Source organism: Alexandromys fortis, unplaced genomic scaffold, assembly GCF_014885135.2.
Source record: "Alexandromys fortis isolate MF-2015 unplaced genomic scaffold, M_Fortis_MF-2015_v1.1 scaffold_56, whole genome shotgun sequence".
In the NCBI taxonomy this organism is placed as follows: domain Eukaryota; kingdom Metazoa; phylum Chordata; class Mammalia; order Rodentia; family Cricetidae; genus Alexandromys; species Alexandromys fortis.
Genome location: NW_026067935.1, coordinates 5,772,587 through 5,793,751, shown reverse-complemented (window position 1 = coordinate 5,793,751; position 21,165 = coordinate 5,772,587). Strand labels below are relative to the sequence as shown.

Genomic DNA, 21,165 nt, shown 5'->3' with positions numbered 1-21,165 from the left:
TGGGGAGAAGGGCCAGGTACAGCCATCTACACACCAGGTGTCCTTCATTACCTGGCCCCAAGTGGCCCCGGGCTTCCCTACCCAGACACATACACAGAGGACTCAGGTGGTCCCTAGGGCAGATCTTGATCCTGGGTCCTTTGAGTAGACAGCCCCCACTGTAAGTGTCCCCCTCCCCCACTACCCCCTGCCGGTTGCTGAAGGTGCTTTTTCTCGGAGACCCAGGCCAGGTGAGGGAACCTGCATTGGCCCCGCGGGTGGCTCAGCGTTCTTGCTGAGTTGGCTGTGGACTCAAGTCAGCATTTAACACCACCAGGGTGGGATGGTGGTGCCTTCTGCAGGCTGGGGGACCTTGCAGTCCTCACCCTGCCCTGACCGGGTGGGTGGCCGGGGCGGGAGCAAGAGGCACAGCAGGAGGAGGGCGGGGAGGGGGCGGCGCCTGGGAAAGGAGGCTCAGCTGGCGGCTGGAGGCGGTTGCCTCGGGAGCGGGTCTTAGCTGGAGCTGCAGGCCGTAGCCTCCTTGTCTCCCCTCCGGTCCAGTGGTGGCGGGGACCCGAGCTGCTGGGGCCCGCACTCCGCGCCCGCCAGTCATGGTGGGTCACCTGCATCTGCAGGCCATGGGGGACACGCGGGAGCAGAGCCGCGACGGCTTGCTGGACAGTCCCGACTCGGGACTGCCCCCCAGTCCCAGTCCTAGCCCGCCCTTCTACGCCCTGTCGCCGGGCACCCTGGAAGCCCGTGCCACCACCGAACCCCCAGGACCCAATGAGGCGCCAGCGGTAAGACGTGGGGACCCGGCAATGGGAGGGCCATGCAAAAGCCAACATGGTCTCCTCCCTCCTGAGGCGGACTGGAGTTGCACCGGACTCACCAGGACCTGTAGGCTGGGAGTTTCAGGGTGGGTGCTGGTGGGCTAAGTACTGAGTAATGTCCTGGAACCCCCAAAGTCTACCATCTACAAAGGGGCCTGTTGTGGCCCTCTGTCCGTAGGTCCTATCTGTGCTGCCGCTGCTGCCGCCGCTGCTGCCACTGCCACTGTCTCCTGCCCTGTTGACCCATCCCAGGGCTGCTAAATGGAGACATTTTTGAAAACGCAGCTAGCTCTGCCTTGAAAGCCTTCAGGGACTTTGTCTCGTGGGTTGTAGAAGTGGAAGTGTTCTCGGAGCTGCGACTTTAGGGGCTGCTGGACCCGCTTTGCCTGGATTGCTCTGGGGATGGGGCAGAAGGAACAACTTGAAGAAAGGACGGCTGAACACAGTGGCATGACCACGTCTGTGGCTTGATGGTCTCCACTGGGTGTGCTAAAACCTTTCCCGCCAAGGTGTGTGGAGCACAGGGAGCATTTGAGGCTCTTTAAACAATCAATGCCCAGCCTGCTTTCCCCTCCAGGCACTGACCTAGTCCAGGGCACAGTTTGGGTATCTAAACTTTTATTTAACTCTCCCCAAGTGACTCAAGCATGCAGGGAAGTTGGAAGCTTATCTTGAATTGAATTTGCGTCTCTCTTTGGGGGGTGTGGGGGGGTGGTCAAGGTCTTTCAGAGCAAATCCTAGTGAGCAATGCTGTCCTCAGGAACCTTGGAGACAGGCCAGCAGTGTTCCTGCAGCCGTGGGTTACCTGGTGTGGGCTGCGTGGCGGGGAAGAAATCCCAGGGCATATTCTGAGGGAGATCAGAAAGAAGGGAGCGGGAAGATGTTGCTCCAATTCTGGGTGACCCAGAAACCTCCTTCTGCACGGAGCTCTGGATGCTTCCCATGCCTTCTGGGCCAGCCATAGGCGCTGTGAGAACAGCAAGCCGGGCTCGTTAGCCTGGCTCTGCAGCTGTTACTGTTTCCTTTGCTGGCTAAGTAGGTGCCAGCTACGGAGCTGTACTGCCATGCTCTGTGACTTTGCCTGGGCAGGGAGACCCGGGGCCGCTGGAGCCCAGATAATGAAGGACACCTGGTGTGTGGATGTCATTTTCCTCAGGGATGGCTCTCCCCACCAACGTGTTTAATCCTTGCAGTCGGCCAGTGAGTGCTTACATGCCTCTGGTCTCCATTTTCTGGAGGAAGCTGAGGCACAGAAAATGGTTAGGAAGTTGCCCAAAGCTGCCCAGAACCACCTGGTTCCAGTGTGCATGTAAACCCGTCCTGGTTTTCACTGCAAGGCGAATTAACGGCTTTTATGTTTTTAAACAGAAAAACAAAGCGTGTAGCTACAGGGTCGAGGTGCTGCTTTTCATAGCGAGAGGAAGTTGTAGCCCTGGCAACCTTGCCTCAGGTTTGGGGCCCCAGTTGTGGCCCCGCCCATCCGTCCATCTACCAGTCACCACCCACCAGGATGCCCATCTCCTTGAGATCTCCTTCCTTCTGTACTATATGGTTTAATGGCCACCCTGTTCCCCTGCTTGGGCAACTCCTAGGCCCAGGTCTAGGCAGGCTGACAATTGCCAATCAATTGATTGATCTGCTGTGTGGGATAAAAGAAGGCTGCCCATGACTTGGGGCCCTAGTTTCAATTGTGCGAGGAAGAGGCTGTGGGAAGGAGGTCACATGCCCCGGCTCCCTCCCAGCCTTAGTGTCATGGTGAAGAACTGTCATTCTAGTGGGGGGGGGTACAGCCACCGCCTTCGTTGTGCAGCACAGCGCCGGGAGAGATGGCAGCCGTGTGGGGTGACTACCACAGACAGGCAGGTCGGGAATGGTGCCTCAAAAAACCAGAGTGAACCAGGGAGCGGAGTCTAGTCATCCGGGGCTGAGATGGATCTTAGTCTAAGAGGGTGGCCTGTACCGATGTCCTGTGGCAGAATGTGGAAATCAAGAGAAGTCTAGCTCCAGCCCTGTTAGCTGAGGCTGGGAACTGATGCTCTGGTTTTTTAAAATAGGTTTGTGTCTTTTCAGTTCCATGAGCCCCCCGGACCCCGGATTAGAAACCTCAGGCAGGGATGTGACTGAAAAGTGGGTGCATGGGGTACAGAAGTGGCCTTGTGTGTGTGTTGGGGGTGCTGTCCTCCCAGGTGGCTCCTGGAGAACAAGAGGCATTGATTGGAATGGGGGCTGCTTGGCTGCTACCTTCACCCCAGAAATGCTCAGCCATCCAGACAGGGCTAGATGAAAACAGACTGACCCTAGCTCTGCCACTCTGGGCTCCAAGCTGGACTTCTGCACCAGGTGATAACATCGGGTGCCCCCACTCCCTGAATTCCATCACAGCTGTGGTGCGTGGGGCAGGTATTCAGGGAGCCAGGTCCCCCTGGTTGAGGACAGACAGGCTCCCAGCACTGACAAGGAGTTCGGGCCACTACCCCATAAACCCCCCCCCCCCCCCCCCCCGGTTTTATTGCCCTCAGAGGACTGCAGGTGGTTTTCAGGATCTGACCCAGGGGCCTCTCTGGGTGTTAGGTGTTTGCTTAGACACCCCCCCCCCCCTCATGTGGAGGTCAGGCTCACTGCTGAATGACAGGAGGTGACAAGAGGCAGCGTGGGGATTCGCTGCCTGGGAGACTCCACCTCCCCATTCTCTCCTGGTTGATTCATGAGGAAGTCTAGGTTCAGCAGTGCCGGGTAGACTGTGCTTCTGACGTCACTCTGGACTATCCAGAGGGGCGGGCTTCCTCCTCCCAGGTGGGTGCAGAGCTGGGCTCTAGTCCAAGTAGAGCGGGAAGGACATGATATGGGTGTCACTCTTAAGGCCTCTGCCCTTTCATTTCTGTGAAGGCTGGTGTGAAGTGAGGGGGCTGGTGCCTGGAGTCAGGAAGGATGGGTGGACAATGGACAGATGGACAGATTGAAGGGAAAACGGGAATGGAGATGGATGGACGGAACGGACAATGGATCGATAGGCATAGGGGACAGGGCTCAACAGAGCCATGGTCTAGGTGAGGTGTCTGTGCGGGCTCTTGTGGAAGGAAGCCAGTATGGGAGGTTAGTGGGTGGAGTCTGTTTGCAGAGGCAATAGGGGAGGCAGGCAGATCTGCCGGGGCCTCCTTCCACCTGGCTGTCCTTCACCTCTCTCCAGAGCCCAGCCCCCACGGTTGGGGCACCTGCCTAGAAAAGTCTCACCTGGAGTGTGAAGAGCAGACAGGACACACCCTGACAGGTGTCAAGGGAACCGAAAGCAGCCACCTTCTGGGGAAAGCACCACAGATAGGACTGGCTGGGAAGGTGCACAAACAGGTGGTTTAAACTATGCAGGCCACACTACCAGACAAGGCCTAAGGAGGGCGCTCTCTGACTGGTGAAGATGGTGAAGTTTATTCCTGGCTTCCAGTGGTAATCCATCAATCTAGTGACAATCTGTGGCTTCTGCTGGGAACCTTTGGCTAGGGTAATCTGTGGTACTCTAGCTTGAGATGTCCCCATCTTCACCCAACTCTGGTCTTGTGTCTCTGTTTCTAAGGACGCCAGCCATCCAGTTAGTGCCCACCCTATCCCGGGGCGACCTCACGCCTCTAGAGACCCCATGTCGGCTAGAGGTTTCATCCATAGCAGGGGATTTGGAACTCAACTATCCTTGTGGGGACAGTCAGCACCACCAGTTTTCTGGCTTGCGGTGGGGACCCATCGTGGGGACCTCTCCTAATTGCTCTCATGACTGTTTCCCAGGTTGTGCTTCGGTTATCTGCAGCCTAAGTTAGGCCCTGAGGCTTCAGGACCCCTTGGGGGTCTCCTGACTTCTCCTAAGCAGGTGGCATTTTCTGCCTAGTGTGGCAGACTGGAGGGAGAAAAAGCTCCACTGCCCACCGGCCATCAACTGCCCTGGTCTCTTGCGGGGAGGACAGGAACTTGGGCTGCTATGGCCTCTTAGCTTCCTTTCCTCCTGGGCCAAGGTTAGAGTCAACCCAAGCCCATCACTGGAGCTCCTGGTCGCAAACATATTTGACACACAGCTAATGACAATTAGAGCTTGGGAGGATGAGACAGGAGGATTGCTGGGCGTTCCAGGCTTGGTCGACAGAGTGAGACTTAGTTCAAAACAAACGAGAAGCTGCCGAAGGTGTCTTGCAGAAACCCATGTAACCCCTTGTAAAGTATCCACGTGGGACTGTGGGAGGGGGGTGGCACAGCCACGGAGGTCCTGGCTGTCTGGTCCCTCCAGCAGCAGCTAGTGGGGCGTTCCTCTTCCTCACTGATGGGTGTTTATTGGTCTAATGATTTCCATGGGCTATGGTGCTATTTTGGCCCTGTGGCTGTACCCAGGGTCTTGTTCACCTAGGCCAGCACACTGTCACGTGGGGCTGTCTCTGTATTGTACCTAGCTCTCTGCCACAGCACAGTATCGCACTCCCTGTGGCTTTGGGTTTTCCCAGGGCGCCAAGGCTTTCCCATGTCGCTACACCTCCAGTCAGCCATGTTTACATGGGCTGGGCAGTCAGTGACCATTATTCTCAAAACTTCAGCCCTGGTCTCTACTCTACCCCCATCTGCCCAGATGACCAGTAGTTAGCCAGCTGCTCTGGGAAAGGGGAGGCTAGGGTCACGGCCAGCAAGTGGGGGTTGGGGGGGCGTGTTGGAGTTGGTAGAAGATGGTATGGGGGAGGATTGACCTCTGCCCTCAGCCTTCCTTCCCATCTATCCTGTGTCCCAGAGCTGCCAGAGGACGCTGAAACCTAAGGGACTGGCCAGCCTTCAGCCCAAGTGTAGGTTCTACACGCAGTTTCACAGTTCAGGTCACAGGCGCACACTGAAGCCCTGCAAGCTGTAATGGGAAGACTCAGATTTACCTTGTGTGTTTATGTGCGCCATGTACATGTCCAGTGCTCACAGAGACCAGTAAGGGGCACTGTTTGTGAACCACCATGTGGATGCTGGGATCTGGGTCCCCTCCAGAAACAACAGTATGTGCTCTTAACTACTGAGCCAACCTGCAGCGTCTTGGACAATCACTTTAGAAGAGAACAGGGCCCTGATCCCTGGAAAGTCACCTTTCTGGGGCTTTCTGTGCTCCAGGAAGCCTACTGAGGCAGATACTGTGGTGTGAAGACCGCAGTGCATATAAAACCTCAGGATACCTGCCCACCCTGCATGCCCCAAGGGTGCTAGAGCCCCCCACCTCCAGTCACCATGGGGCTGTAACCCAGCTTCTAGGGGGGACACTGTCTTCCACCCAACACAGCTGGGTTTTTCCCGTGGGCTCTGCAGGCCAGCTGGAAGGTGAGACATTCTCAAAACAACTCTTAGTCAGGGTTTTGACTGCAGAAATCTACAGGAGGTGGCTAGTGGCTGCCACCCAGTTCCCTTCCCTTCCAGACCTAGAACCCTTGGTAGACCCCTTGGGTATGTTATGGCCAGCTGCCGTGTCCCCAGTGGGCATCTGGGCTCTGTTCTCTCTCTCAGTGTCTGCACTCCCTGGGGGCAGCTGAACTGTTTTTCCAGTGGGGCCTTTTGGAGAGCAGTACCCCCTTCCTCCATTTGAACTGGGGAGCAGTACCCCCCTCCTCCATTTGAACGGGGAGCAGAGCACCCCCCCCCCGCCTCCTCCATCTGAACTGGGCTTTATGTTCGACTGACCGAGTCACGTGGGAAGTCTGACTGAAATGGGGCTGCACAGGTAGCAGTGTTGGGTCCCCTCTTTTTCCATCTTTCTCCAGGTTCTCTCTGTGCACCCGAGGTTGGCCTTTAACTCTTGAACCTCATGACACCACCTTCTGAGTGCTGGGGTTACAGGTGCGCCACCCATTTATGGGGTTCTGGAGATGGAACACAAGGTCTCACACAGCCTCTAATGCCTGAGCTAGTGCCCCAGTCCATTGGCTGATTTTTTGTTGTTGGTTTTATTTTTTGATTACAGGTGAATCAAGCAGGGGCAATGGTCCCCTGGTAGCAGGCTCACTCGGTGTTTTAGGCTCTGCAATGCTCTGTACCATGTAGAATACACCCACCTCTCTGAACTGAATGCTTAGTTCTTCAGCCTTAGCCTGGGTGCATGTTCTCCCTCCTCAGCAGTCACATGGGACCCCGTGCTGTGCCCAGGGCACGACAGTTCCTCGGCAAACTTACCTTGTACGTGTGGGGGACGCCAAGCTACAAACAGCCTCTCTGGTATTATTCCCATAAACACCTCATCTGGGAGTTTGTGACGGGGTCAGTGATGAAGTCACTCGATACCGAGGTTGCCTGGGGTCCCCTGGGAGCTGGGTGCATCCACCTGACCCAGGAGCTATCTATCCCACCTGGGTGCCCATGCCCCACCCTCATGGGGTCACGCAGACAGGGATGTGGGGATGTCTGTCCGTCTGACCCCCTGTTCTCAGTACTGGGGGTAGTGTATAAATCATGACCCCCCCATTTCTTCACATAGGCCACTTCCCTCTTCCAAAGTCCCCCAGCCCAGGAGATGAGGCCCCGTCTGATGCCTGTATTCTTTGGAGAGAGCATCAAGGTGGACCCTGAACCTGCGCATGAAATCCGGTGAGTTGGCCAAGAATCAGGTGGGTGGGTCCTCTCTAAGGGGTCCTGCCTGTGAGGGCAGAGCAGCCAGTTTGGGGCTCAACAACTCTTACCCTCTGGTGCTGCCATGCCCCCCCAAGGCCTTCTTGGATCACTGACTGGTCCCTCTGAATGGTGGCATCACCCACCAGCCAGGGCTGTGGGAACCTTCATAGGCTTTCCAACATAACAAAGTTGGGAGTAGACCACGGGAGGCACCTGCTTTCTTTTCCCATGTGACCTTACCCATAGTTAGCCTCTGCCCCCCCAAATACTCCAACATAGATATCCCTCCATGGTGACAATCCAGGGCCACAAAGCCACTGCCTAAACAGCATCCATCATCCCAATCATGTCCTTTTTAGTCTCCTTCCAACCCCCAATTTAGGGTCCAGCTGGGACTTTGACCCTTCACAGTCAAGGTCAAAAAGAGGGTTCTGTGTAAGGCTAGCCCACCGAGGCTGGTAGGCTAACCACCTTCGTTACCTACTGTCCTCCCCAGCTGCAACTCTGAGGTCACCTACGCCTCAGAGAGGTACTTCTGCGACAAGATCTTCTACGCTCCGGTGCCTACAGTCACAGCCTACAGTGAGACCATAGTGGCGGCACCCAACTGCACGTGGCGCAGCTACCGCAGCCAGCTGACCCTGGAGCCACGCCCACGTGCCCTGCGGTTCGGAAGCACGGCAATCATCTTCCCCAAGCTGGCCCGCAGCTCTTTCCGCACCACGCTGCACTGCAGCCTCGGCCAGCCACGCCACTGGTTCTCCTCCAGCCTGCAGCTGCAATGGTGTGGGGAGGCCGTGCCCAGTTCCCACAGCCTCGAAGTACTCTGAGGAGCCCAGGGTTGGTGGGAGAGGAGCGGAGTCTGGGAGAGGTCCTGGAAAGACGGACAGATGGATGGGGGCTCGGCCTGGAACCTGGGCCCTGTGGTCTGGACCAGCGAGCATGAGGCTGCTTCTGGCAGTCTGTCCCCACCACAAGCTGGGCTGACTGTGCCTCAGCTCCAGCCTGGAGGAGTCTGAATGCATCTTTCATTACCTTTTATAGCTGCCAGGCTGTATGGCTTCGGGAGCAGGGCCAAGCATGTCCTGGTGTGCCCTTGAGGCAGAGACAGCCCTGTGTACCACAGGACACGGGACCCAGCCTCAGTAGTGGCCCAACTCCCAACCTCCTTCTCAAAGAGGAGCGTTTCCAAAACAGGCCATTCAAACGTGCTCATCCCTGCCGAGAACCCTAGGTGCGGAGGGCTGAGCTGGCTTCCCTTGGGCTGAATTGGCAAAGACTGTGGCCTCTGGCTGCCCAGACCACATCCTTCGCTATGCAGGGTACTACCCTCCAGGGCAGCCCCAAGTGTCCTTACAAGACACATTCCCAACTAGCTTTCTGGCGGGTGCCCAAGGAGGCTTCAAGGCTAATGATGGGACATTGCCAACACCTGCCTATGGCTGGCTCTGGTTGAGGTTCTGAGCCATGCTGTGGATTCGAGAGGAAGTGTGTCAGCTCCTGTTGGCCTTCATTCTCACCCAGGACGGATCCTCCCGTGACAGCATGGTTTCTGAGTACCAGGCTCACCCTTCACCCTTGCATCTATGGTGTTGGGAAAGAGAGCCTTGATTTTGCCAAACAACCTGGGGCTGGCCCATGGTGCCCAGGCTAAAATGATCCCCCATTTTAAGTCCATAGAGGTAAAGATGTCCCTTTGGCCTCAAGTGTCCAGTAGCTGGAAACCTACCCGCTGTCCCTGTGGTGGCTCAGTGGAGGGAAGGGACACCCTTCGTGGGGCAAACAGAACTCAAATGGCTGACAGATTCCCGTCTATATAGCTTATCAGAGAGGGGCACAAGTTGTTGGTGACTTATCTTAATAAAACATACACAGCCAGGAGGATGCCTTCAGTTTGAGGTGCCCTGGGGCGGGGGAGGGGAAGCCCACCTTTCCTCCCACTAGCACTGCTCTCTGAAGGACCCTGGCTCCCCTGCTCCTGGGGGACAGAGAGGACCCATGGTCTCTGTATGTGCCAGCCTGGCCTCTGGCTAGGCAAGGGCCGTATCAACAATCTACGGTCACAAGTCCTAACTGGCTTTCCACACTGATGGCTCTCATCTGTTTGAGAATATAGGGGTCCCCAGGCTTCCAGCTTAAAATTTGGGGAGCTTGGAGAAGCCCTACACCCCAAGTTCCCCCTCAGCAGATTACCTGTCCTGTAGTCCCCAGGGGACCTGGAGATGGGGAGAGGTGCCAGGTCTGGATAGTTCCTGTCCCAGCCCTTGGGGCTCTCCACCCAAAGGTCATGTTCCCAGTTGCCCTGCCCTAGGGTGCTTTGTGTTGGGCCTTTCACCCGGCCTTGCAGTACCAGGAAGGGGAAGACCCTGTAGTGGCCCTGCGGTGGCACCTGCCCCCAGGGTGCTAAGGTTGGCAATAATTGGAAAGTGTTGGGAGGCACCTTTTTATTTATTTTTTTTTTGAGATCTGGCCGACTTGAATTTTGGGCTGACCTTGAACTCAGAGATCTGCCTGCCTCTGCCTCCTAAGTGTCGGGATTAAAGCTTGTGCCACCACGCCCAGTTTGCAGCTAACTTTTTTCACGCTGCAAAATGGGGGGAAATCTGCAGCACCCTTACCTGGAGTCAATTTGAATCCCATTTCCGCCAGCCAGACTCATGTCCTGCCTGGCCTCCTGCAGACACCCCACTTCCTCCGTGGGCAGGATGGAGAATCTTGGTCCCGAGCCCAGGACTATTGGGGACACTTTTCTCCTTTTGTCCATTTACCTTGTTATCACAGTCCCCACAAGAAGCAGAGAGAAAGTGCCCAGGAAGGGTGTGGGCTGGGAATTCAAGAGGTTCTGATGGAGGTGACAGGTGGGTCCTCAGAGCTCCCTGGAGAATCTATACCAATTGAGTGAGGCTTCTTTGTTGGCCATCTTAGCTTCATCTGGCATGGCCTCAGATCCCTGGACCAGCTGCCAAGGATGAGGGACATGTCGTCCTACACAAGCCACGAGTGGCTTTCTCCGCTCACACTGGCACCCCGTGCACCCAGCTGACAGAGCGTATTGCCACTGAGTGGAGCACTCTGCTTCAGCCATCACCACGGGTGTTCTACAGAAGGGCAGGCCACTGGAGAGACACCCCATCGCTAGCGGCTGCTTCAGAGCTTCTCAGCACAACCCCGCGCCCTTGCGTCCTGCCGACCTACCTTGTAGAGTGTTCCATGCCAAGCTTGACCCAGTCCTTTCCCACCACCCTCACCGCTGTCGCCCAAACCAATTTAAAGAACCAGCCATGGCCTTCCTCACACATTCCCGGTCCCCACCCTGGTTTCCAAGTGTCTCTGGCTAGGCCGCACCTCACTCTGCTCAGATGGGCTGTGTCCGCCACAGCTCTGCCTCTCTCTTGAAGGCTGTCATTTCCAGGAAGTGCCCCTGACTGGCCTGGTCTGTGTGTTCCTGAGTCAAGTCCAAGGAACCGGGCATGGCATCCAACCTGTGGGCAGAGCTCCCCTTTGGGGAAGGGGTCACGTTATAGCTGATGTCATGTAGGAATACATCTCTTTGTATTATGAGAGCCAGAGAACATGGGGGTTTCTAGAGCAGGGTGTGCCCCAGCTGGACTTCATAGTGTCATCTTCCTGGGATGAGAAGTCACATGAGCCTCCATTTTAAAGACAGAGTGAGGACAAGCTACTCACAGGAGACAAAGACTCGAAAGGCATACAGAAGCCACAAGCTCTGCCTCCACATTGTCTGGGCCTCTCAGAAACAGACAAGGAAGAGACACAGTTTCATGTCTGAGAGGCAGAGATGGGGCTGGGCTCAGACCAGCTAGCTCTATTTGGTGGCCGACAAGGTGGTCTGACAAAGCAACCTGCCTAGCCTAGTGGAGCTGGTTATGTCCAGGGTGAGGCCCTACAGCGCCACCTGCTTGCTGGCTTTTGTATTGCAGCCTGGACACAGGCTGAGCCCTACCAAGGCTCCTATGTTCTGGCTGGCATAGTACAGGCCTGCATGTGACTCCCAGGTTTCTGCTCATGACTGTTCCTGTAGTTCACAGATAAACTCAGGGCAACTTGGAGCCCCTGGAGGATGCAAATGCCTCTCCCCACCCCAGCTTAGATATCCCAGGTAGCTGGCACCGGGTGCTTGGGGTGCACTGGGGAGGTGGTCCTGGGGTCAGCAATACCCACCTCCTGTTGTCCACTTCCTCTTTCCACTCCCTTCAGCCTTCCCAGCTACACCTCTGCCCAGGGCAGGTGTGGCAGGTATGGCAGGTATGGCTGCTTTGGATTCCCAGGCTGCCCCCCGCTATGGAATCTCTTTCCTTCTGGCAGACCCACTCACCCACCAGTAGAACCAAGGTGGGCTTCCTTCTGGATGTCTGTCACAGCATCCTCGGCTGCCTGGGTTCGGAGTTGAGGTTTGGGAGAAGGCTGACTCCTTTAGTGTAAGGCAGACACCCTGGCAGGTGTGTAGTGCAAGGCAGGGCTGAGCTCACGGCTCTGCCCAATGTGTAAACTCTCTTTGAGTGGATGGCCTCTGGTGACTCCAGCCAGCACCATCCGCAGGCTATGGTATGAGAGGCGCCCAAACCTGTCATCTACATGGGTAGGCCAAGGGAGTTCAACCCAGGTCAGTGCTGGGAAGTTGAAAGCTAAGAAGGCCTCTTCCCTTGAGTTAATTAGGCAGTGGGTGCCAGAGGCCTAGCATCCCATCCCTTCCCTTGGGAAGTCCCTCAAACCAGTTCTGGAGACAGGTGAAGCGGACAGGTAGAGGTCAGCTGGACCGGTTGGTATCGCACGTAGGGCTCTGCTGTGCAGAGGGCATGTGTGGGCGTGAGGGGCGCCAGGCTGCAGGCTCAAGGCTACAGCAAAACACACATCTCCGTGTGAAGTCCGGAAGCCCCCTTGGCCCTGCTGTGGGAGGGAACTACCAATGGTTGGTTTTCATGCCACCGTGTCACAAATCCTCACCTAAAAAACTGTCCTGATGGTTTGGATGTGGCGAAGCCGACCATGATGGTGGGTGGCACCTTCAGGCAGCAGTCAGATAAGGAGCCTTCGTCAGGAAAAAGGTCATCTCGCCCTTTGCTCCCCACATGGCTTTGCCTTCTCTGGCTGACCTGAGAACTGGAGTTTCTAAGCTTGCATCATGCAATAGGGACCAGCAGACTCCAGAAACCTTCCTGGCTCCCAGATGCCAGGCTGGTACTATGGATGCACGCCACCTTGTGGACTCGGTGACTAAGGGGTGTCACCCCTGCCCCAAGTGAGAAGCAAGCTGTTCCGGGACATTCGAAATGTTGAGGCATTCAGGATCTGGCTCTTGTTACGATTTTAAAGCTAACTTAAGGAGCCAGAGAGATGGTTCAGTGGTCAAGGCATTGGCTGCTCTTCTAGAGGACCTGGGTTCTGCTCCCGGCACCCACAATGGTGGCTCATAGCACCCGTAACTCCAGTCTGATCTCTCTGGTACCAGGTAAGCACATGGTGCACAGATGTATATATGGATCAAACATCAATGCATATAGAAAAATAATACAAATATTTTTTAAAAAGCTTATTCTTAATAAATTCTGATATCTATATATACAGATAGATATCAGAATTTATATACACACACATATATACATACAGAATATATATACATATAGAAAGATAGAAAAGAAAGGAAGGAGGGATAGAAAGGGAGAGGGACAGGATGAGAGAGTGTGTGCACAGTGGATCTCAACCAGTGGTCATGACCCCTTTGGGGGTTGAACAATCACAGGGGTCATATACCAGATATCCTGCATATCAGATATTTACGAGTCATAAAAATAGCAAAATTACAGTTATGAAGTAGCCACGAAAATAATCTTATAGGTAGGGTCACCACAACATGAGGAACTATATTAAAGGGCTGCAGCATTAGGAAGGCTGAGAGCCACTGGTCTAGAGGACACTGACTGAAACAGACCACCAAGGTGGCGACATGGCTCTTTTGAGCCTTTTAATGCTAAACCCAAATAAAGATGTAGGGTCAGTCATTTTGGTTAAGCCAAAAAAAAAAAAACCAACAACAACAACAACAACAAACTAACACCAACACAATGGGCCAGAAAAATAAAATAGTTCATACCAAGAAACAAGAGTCGCCTAGGACACCCTCACCACAGGTGTGACAGACACACCCTTGTCGCAGATGTAATGCTGGACATTTACACTCATAAGCAAGAACACTAGAAACCTCACTAAGGACAAGGACCCCATGCCTACTTTAAGATAGTAATCTTCTCCATGTAAATGATGTGTGTACGCTGTCACTATGAGTGAGAACACCTGCCACCTTCACAAGCATCCACCCAAGGCTCCCATTGCAGGTGTGAATGTCTGACACTCACCACAGGTGTGAACATCCCACAACCTTATCACAGACTCAACTACTCAACCCCCCCTCCACGCAGTGCAAACACCGCATGCTGTCAACACAAGTGTGAACACTCCATGCCCTTACTCCAAGCACAAACGCCCCACAGTCACCGTGGTGTGAACACCTAGCAGCTTCTGCACAGGTATGAACACCCCTGTACAACCACCATGGGTGTAAATACCCAATGGTGGCTTGCCCATAGCCGCGAACACTGGATGCCCTCTGGTGGCACTCTACCTGGGGTGCTACGGTCGTTCCGCCCCACTGTCCAGTGAGAAGCAGAGTGGAAGCTTTGTAACTTGAGTATAATTTGCTTTTTAATTGGAACAACATGTGTAAATGACAGAATGCCGCCGTGCACAGATGGCGGCCACAGAATATGCATCAAGTCCATTCTGCCCAAGGAAGGGAGGAGGGAGGGTGCAGGGCTGTGTGCCGGCGCCCCTGCCCCCCAGTCCTGCGTATAGTGGGGTCACCGCCTTGGCCGGCACACGCCTCTGGAACGGTAAGCAGAGGCCAAAGCGCAGCAGCAGTAACACGAGAGTCTCCTTCCTTGTGTGAAACGTCTGAATTAACTCATTGAAGGTATCAAAAATATACCCTGTAAGCCAACACCATTTACACCTGCCTTCCCTCCATCGCCACAGCGACGACGGCCGGAACGGTCCAGTTCCAACAAACATCCGTGCCCCAGGCCACGCATGGACCCTTGTGCACCCACCTGTTTGATGGGTTCCCAGTCTTGTGGGCTGGGTGGCCTTTGGGGGGACTGCGATGACAGCACTGGGGCAGGATAAGCTGGGAACGTTTGTCCAGAGCGCAAGCGAGCGGCTGGGGGCAGAGGGAGGGGCGGGGCCACGAGCTCAGCTTAGACTTTGGTTCCAAATGCGTTAAGGGGCGAGGCAGTGGCGTGGAGGTGCCTGGTCATCCTGCGTTGGGTCCCCGCTGCCCCAGATGCATGCGTGCAACTGACACATGATCGCTGTACCCCCGCCGGGCCCTCTGTTCTCCGCTCCTGTGCACTCCCCTCTCAAGCACCAGGTAAACATCCCCTGAGTAAGGTCACTGCGCAGGGCCAGCCCAGGGCGGGAGTCTTAGTTAAGGCTTTAGACAGGCAGGATGCCAGCTCTGGATGGACAGATGGGTGGACGGACAGATGGACGCGCAGGCAGACTCAGGGGCTCCTTCCTCAGTGGGGAGAGTCGACAGCTGCCTGCTCCATGCTGGGCTGCTTCTGCCTCCTGCAGGGACCTGGCACTGCTCCCCTCCAACTTAGAGTCACTCGCTGTCCGAGAGTGTCTCATACTGTGAACACAGCAGTGGCTTGGGCTCCTCGTCCCAGGCGTGGTGGGGACCAGCCAGGGGCCCACTGCCTGCGGCCAGACCGGGTGGGGGCGGGGAGGCCATGACACCTGCCTGGAGCCGCATAATCAAAGGGTTGTAGGGGAAAGGCGTGGACCCTGTGGGAAAGATGAGAGCACTGGAGAGGGCTCTGTGAGCAGCGTAACCACCCCGGGACCCTGCTGCCATACCAGGAGCCAGAGCCTGGGTCTCCTGGGCTGGCACCATGCAACCCTATCCCTTTGCCTCTTCACTGCACAGTCCTGCCACCTTTGGCTTAGACTGTGTAACCTTTCCATTTCTCCCTCTGGTCTGCCTTCCACTGCCTTCTGCTTTCCTGCCAAAACCCTACAGTGCTTGATAGGCATAAAAGGATGCCAGGCTCCTCTGCAGAACTGGTCTGGCCGGCTGTGCGGATCCTCTGATCTGTTGCTTCCTACACCCTTCCTAGCTAGGGGGGCCAGAAGACCACCTCTCCTGGGTGGCCGCCTTACCCCTTGTCTACACCCTACCCTGCAGACACGCACCTGCAGATGAGGGCCGGTCCTCCCACACCCGGTTGGTGAGGGGTGTTCGGCGATTGCAGTCCCCTTCTGAGTGTACTGAGGAGACAGAAGGTGGCCGGTCTCCGGACCCCAGGCCTGGGGCTGGGGACTTGGCTTTTCGGCTGCTGGGTCTGCCAGAAACCTTGGCTTTCCCGCCACCACCTGCAGGGGACAAAGTCCGGAGGGGATGAGTTAGATGGTGCTGACAGCAAGATACCCACACCAACACTGAGGAGGGGCAGTGGGTGGGGGACTTTAGCCTTGGGGAACCACCTGCCTCCTAGGGCTCCTAGACAGGAAGCTAGTGTGAGAAGCCCTGAGCCGGGAGACTAAGAGTTCACCAGATGGCCCAATAGAGGAACATTTTAAGGAAGGTTGGTGACTACCCTTCTAGGTGCCCCTCCAGGACTGTACCCCCTCAGTGAGAAGCATCAGATCTTGGCTGAATGACATACACTGCCCAAGATGGCCCTGGGCTATGCTAGACCTGAAGGCCTCTACTGAGAGGTCCAGACCTCAAGGCTGACCTGACTCCCGAAGCAGACAGCCGAGCACCTCTTTGGTTGTGCCCTTGCTTGGGGACGGCAAATGCTAACAGGCATTGGCCAAGTGGGAGCTGACCGTGTGCTGTCTGACCTTGAGGGGTCACATGCACACTAGACTCCTCCCAACACATGGTGGGCCTGGCCACTGCCATCCCTGACCACGCAGCAGCGGAGGAGGGGGTGGGACGTGGGTAGCAGTGTGAGCACGGGAGAAGCAGCAGTGCTGGGGCCGAGGGGGCGCCCTCCACAACATGGGGTGTCAGACCAGTTCTGGATTAGCAAACTAGATGTCAAACACGCACAAAAATAAGGCTCCCAAGCTCGAGGAGGGAGGTGAGAGGATTAACGACACCGGGGTGGGGAGGGACACAGCCGGGCGGGCGGGGGCAGGCCTGCAGACCTGGCGAGGTGAGTGCGTGGTCACTCCGTCCGTCAGCAGTGGTTATGGGCATAGCGGCAGCGGGCAGGCTGGCACTGGCATTCAGAGGGTTAAAAGCATTGGCGCCGAGCGGCGGGGGCTCTTCCCACTGATCATATTTACCCATGAGTGCCTTTCTAATAATGGCCTCTAGCCCCATGTTGGTGCTGGCGTGTTCTTGCACCGCCTGGCTTCTACAGGTCATAAGGCCTGGGAGAGAGACAGACAGACACACGGGGGCCGGGACCAGGGAGCCAGAGGGCGCGAGAGAGAAAGGGGAGGGAAGAGAGAGAGACACAGTGAGACACAACTGCAGTGTTGTTCATCCCGCCCGCCCGCCCGCCACTCTGCTGGGTATTGAAACTGCTTCTGACGGTCCCTGCAGCTCATGGCTGCTCCAGGGAGGGGGTCTGGGGCAGCTAGAGGATCCCCAGCCCCATTCCTACTCTGTCCTCAGGAAATCAGAAGTCTTCTCTTTACCCCAATGCCAGCTGAGGCTGTTTACTTAATTTTGACTACAGTGGGTGGCCTAAGAGGAGGCTGTCAAGCCAGAGCTAGGTGCTAGGGACGAGGGGAGTGGGGTAGAGATCCAGCCATGGTGTTCTGGAGGGTGGATTCCAGCAAGGACGTGGGGAGGGAAGGTGACCAGAGGACCCCCTGCGCTCCCCCCTTTCCTCAAGGGGGTTAGGGACCTCAGTTTGCCTGATCCCCCAAGCTGGGCTTGCCTCCCCTGCCCCATCTCTCCCCATAGGAGCCAGAGGAGAAAGGTATAGAGCTGGGCACAAGGGATGGGGTCACAGCCATGCAGTTATGTGCGTGCGAGGACAGGGCAGCGCTAGACAGGTGTAGGGCCACTCCACCTGAGCCTCTGCAAACCCTCTTTATCTGGCCCCTCCCTCCCTCCCTCCCTCTCATGAACTGTGCTCTGGGATGTTTTGCAAATGCCAGGCTGGGCAGACTCAGGATGCTTCCAGAACCTCTTGAGGGCTGGAGCCTGATTAGCAGGCCTGGAACCACAGCCACTTAGGAGGATAACAAGCTTGAGCTAGCCTAGTCTACAGAGTGAGTTTAGTCCAATCAGTGCTAGCCTGCACAATTTAGAGATAACTGACTCAGAGTAAAAAGGAGTAAGAGGATGGACAGATGGTCACTCAGGGTCAGGACACTTGCTGGGGAAGTACAAGGTCCTTGCTTCTATTCAAATGCCAAAAGAAATCCTTAAAATCCAGACAAACAGAGAACAATGGAATAACCAACAACCACCAAACCAACCTCACCCCAAACTAAACAAACCAAACCAAAACCCCCAAATCGTTACCAACAACAATAAAACCACGAACAACAACAACAAAACCTTATCTGCAGGATTCCCAGCCTAGGCCACAGGCCATTCCGTGGAGTCCTGTGAACCTCCAGGCTGCCTGAGCCTAGTGAAAAACCGCAGGGCCCAATATGCTAGCAAGTCCCTGGTTTGTAAACTAGCCAGGCTCCTGAGAATGGGAGGGGCAGTCACTTTCACAACCCCACTCCAGGGTGACTCTTGGCTCCCTCTCCTTCACTAGCATTTCAGGCAAGCTTGGGGCCAGGGCCACTCACAGCAACAGGTATCTTCCCTCAGGGCCAAGTTACCAAAAACAAAAACAAAACAAAAACAAAAGTGACCTTCCCAACAGAGGTAAACATTAAAAAACACAACCCCAAATAAACAAGCCCCACCTACTCCTCCATATCCAGAAGAAGGCGGAGGGGGACAGGGGAGCAGGGTGTCGAGCTCAGGGCTCAATGGCACTGGGCACAAGCATGACTTTCCCCATTTATCTCTGGCAGGATATCAGTGTTACCGGCCAGGCCTGGAAGCATGTCTTGGAGAACTAACATTTAAGGGAAATTTATGAGTAGGTACACACACATACATGCGTGCGTGTGTGTACTTGTGTTTGTGTATGAGACAACTAAATTAGGCTTTAGTACAAATCACTCACTGTATTGCCCTATGAATTTCTTTATGTACATATACCTGGGTGTCTAGCATCTATATCAACATTTAGAACACTCTAGAAACATTCATTTCCAACCAATTATTGCCTTGATTGAAATTTCCTTCTGCCTGGGGCTCAGCAAAGTAACCAGTATGTTTCTGGGCATGCGACATTCCCTGCCAGAACCCGTCCTCCCTTCCGCTTTGCGGCTCCTATGGTCCTCTGCAAATGTCCCCACGGATGTGTCTGACCACCTTGTTTGCAGGGCCCAAGGCTCCACACCCCTTGTTCCTCTGGCATGGAGTGCATGTCTCCACAGACGACCCTGGGCCTCACTCAGTCCCCTTCAGGTGTCACCAAGCCCATTTGGTCCCACCCAGTTTTTTTCACAGGAACAATAGAATTATAGCCATGGAGACCCTGGCCAGGAGCCTGGAGCTCCCCCCTCAAGACAATCTAAGTCCCAAGCACCGTAAAGAGAGCCTGCAATTTCTGCCACAAACTGTGAGTTCGACACCCATTTCCGTTATGTATCCTCATTTGATTTCAAGGCTGAAGCTCCCCCATGGAATCCCCAAATGGAGACTTTAGTATGAAGGATGCCTGTGTACATTCAAAGTTCAGTCCACCTGGTTCACATCTGATGACACTCTCCAGCCCCAGCAAATGCGCAGGTGTTTCCAGGTGATGTGTACCTGACCACTGGAGGAACCCTGACCTTAAACCCCAGAAACTCCTCACATGGGGAAGACTCTAGGCAGCGGAGGCTGGCCGGCCTGCTGTGTCACTCTGGGTCCACTGACCCGGGAAGCGGGGTCAAATTTGACCCCGAACCAGCAGTTGGGGAAGAGAGCTTGCTATGCAGACACGCGGGAGGGTTACCTGCTCCTGTGATGGCGGGCATGTTGAAGATTTCCGTCCCAGGCTGGCCAATGTCTAGAGCAGGGTGACAAGGTAGGCAAGGTCTGAGTTCACCGGTTCTGGGAGATCTGCACCCTACCTGTCCCCTGTGCAGTCTGAGCTGAGCATCTGGACACAACCAGGGACCTAGTAAGCTCCAGGCTGAGTCTGCCAGTTGGCTACCAACTAGGCCTGTGCTACCAGCACGGGCTTCTATAGTCAAGCTCCGGAAGGGGAGAGCCTTGCCCATCTGTCCAAGCCACCCAGGAAGGGAACTACTGCTGGGAGGGGATGGTGCAAAGCCCTCACTTGTGTTTTCAGTGCATTTTCCTAAGCATCTGGTCCATGTGACCCTGAGCTAAGGATAAAGGTCCTTGTCCACCCACGTCAGTCCTGGTGAATGGCGCCCTGTCTGTGGCATGATCCTGGAGCAATGTGCTGTGTTCCCTGGCACTCGGGTATTTGCACAGGCTTTACTGAGCGCCTACAGCGTGCAGGGTATTATTGTCGCACTACATACCGAGCCAGTTAGTACTGGCAGAATGTAGGCTCCTCTGGGGTGGGGCTTAGAGTATTAGCTTCCTCCCAGTGCCAGTCCCAGCCCTGGCTTCCCCTTACTGTATTCTGGCTCGTTCCGGTTGTGGGTGTTGAGTTTCTTGTTGATCTCCTGTTTCTTCGACTTCACCATGGCGGAGTTGCTCTCAGTCAGCTTACTGAAGAAGGCTGGCGGCTGGGTGGTGTTGCCTGGAGACTTGGAGCCCATTCTGAGAGAGCATGAGATGCCCGGGGTCAATAGGCTGGCCACTGCCCTAGCAAGCCTTTAGCAAGAGGGAGCTCAGCTTGCCACTTGAGTCACAGTGAGGTGCTATAAAGACCAACCATTTCCCCATTCCAGGCCTGCTGGGATCCATACTTAGCCTTGGTTTGGGGTAGCTTGTGAGCGTCCAAGGTGTTCTATGAGTTGCCCCAAGAACCTCTTGCAGCCAGTTTTGACACAAGAAGCCCCAAGGACACACGCTCCCTGAGGCTGGAAGCCTGTCCACTGTGTCCCCATTCACCCCTACCCTGTCTGGCCTGGCTTAGTTTACTCTCAAATCCTCAGCATGAATTAGGCTGAGATCCTAGATGGGTCAGAGTGCTGCCACTGAGTCCCATGATGGTTTTTCAGCCTGCTGAGCTGTGAAGGGGCTAACAGCCGCCGCAGTAGAGGGCTAAGGCCCTGGTGTACATAGAACTGAAACTGCCGCCTCCGGGCAGGGTTTGTGCCCTGGGTACCTGGGCTCGCCCGGCTCCCCGTCCCGATACAGCAGTGGGTATGCAGTACTCCGAGGGTGTCCTGGCTCGGTCAAGCCCTCTGGTGGGGACACGGGTTCAATGCCATCCTCGCTGCTGCCCAGAACTGATGTTTTGCTGGGTTCTGGGGACCTAATGGAGACAGCATCAGCTGAGGGTAGAGCTCTTCCCAGTAAAGGGGACACCCCACTGCCCACAGCAGGGCTCCACTATAAGGTAAAGCCCTACGTGTTTCCCTGTGAATGGCCAGAGGGTGGCAGCTAAGATATGGAGTCCCCTGGGCTGCTGAGACTGGTCCGTTGGAGGAGCTTTTGATTTTTGTTTAT

At 55.4% G+C, this 21,165-nt stretch overlaps 2 protein-coding genes across 28 annotated transcripts in view; one reads left to right on the top strand and one right to left on the bottom strand.

Annotated features, from left to right (window-relative positions):
* The first annotated feature begins 465 nt into the window (after positions 1 to 465).
* On the top strand, positions 466 to 9,276 carry Rflna (refilin A). The gene is made up of 3 exons (XM_050146519.1): positions 466 to 779; positions 7,282 to 7,391; positions 7,912 to 9,276. The coding sequence occupies exons 1-3, from the start codon at positions 591 to 593 to the stop codon at positions 8,243 to 8,245; spliced, it is 633 nt and encodes a 210-aa protein (XP_050002476.1). The 5' UTR covers positions 466 to 590; the 3' UTR covers positions 8,246 to 9,276.
* A 4,841-nt stretch (positions 9,277 to 14,117) lies between these two features.
* The window catches only part of Ncor2 (nuclear receptor corepressor 2), a 155,914-nt gene continuing 148,866 nt past the window's right edge, over positions 14,118 to 21,165 (bottom strand). For 23 of the 27 annotated variants that reach the window (XM_050146243.1, XM_050146246.1, XM_050146233.1 and 20 more), the window contains 6 exons: positions 20,822 to 20,971; positions 20,165 to 20,310; positions 19,529 to 19,582; positions 16,650 to 16,877; positions 15,687 to 15,866; positions 14,118 to 15,278 (listed from right to left, as the gene is read on the bottom strand). In XM_050146243.1, the coding sequence (XP_050002200.1) occupies positions 15,097 to 15,278; positions 15,687 to 15,866; positions 16,650 to 16,877; positions 19,529 to 19,582; positions 20,165 to 20,310; positions 20,822 to 20,971 (940 nt within the window). In that variant the 3' untranslated portion in view covers positions 14,118 to 15,096. The remainder of the gene's footprint in view (positions 15,279 to 15,686; positions 15,867 to 16,649; positions 16,878 to 19,528; positions 19,583 to 20,164; positions 20,311 to 20,821; positions 20,972 to 21,165) is intronic. The other 4 variants (XM_050146252.1, XM_050146257.1, XM_050146260.1 and 1 more) reach the window with 2 other exon arrangements.

Excerpts from the sequence above, each read along its gene's own strand:
- Rflna (XM_050146519.1), top strand. The coding sequence starts at position 591 with ATGGTGGGTCACCTGCATCTGCAGGCCATGGGGGACACGCGGGAGCAG. Across the intron at positions 780-7,281 it reads GACCCAATGAGGCGCCAGCG|GCCACTTCCCTCTTCCAAAG; the intron begins GTAAGACGTGGG and ends TTCTTCACATAG. Across the intron at positions 7,392-7,911 it reads GAACCTGCGCATGAAATCCG|CTGCAACTCTGAGGTCACCT; the intron begins GTGAGTTGGCCA and ends TGTCCTCCCCAG.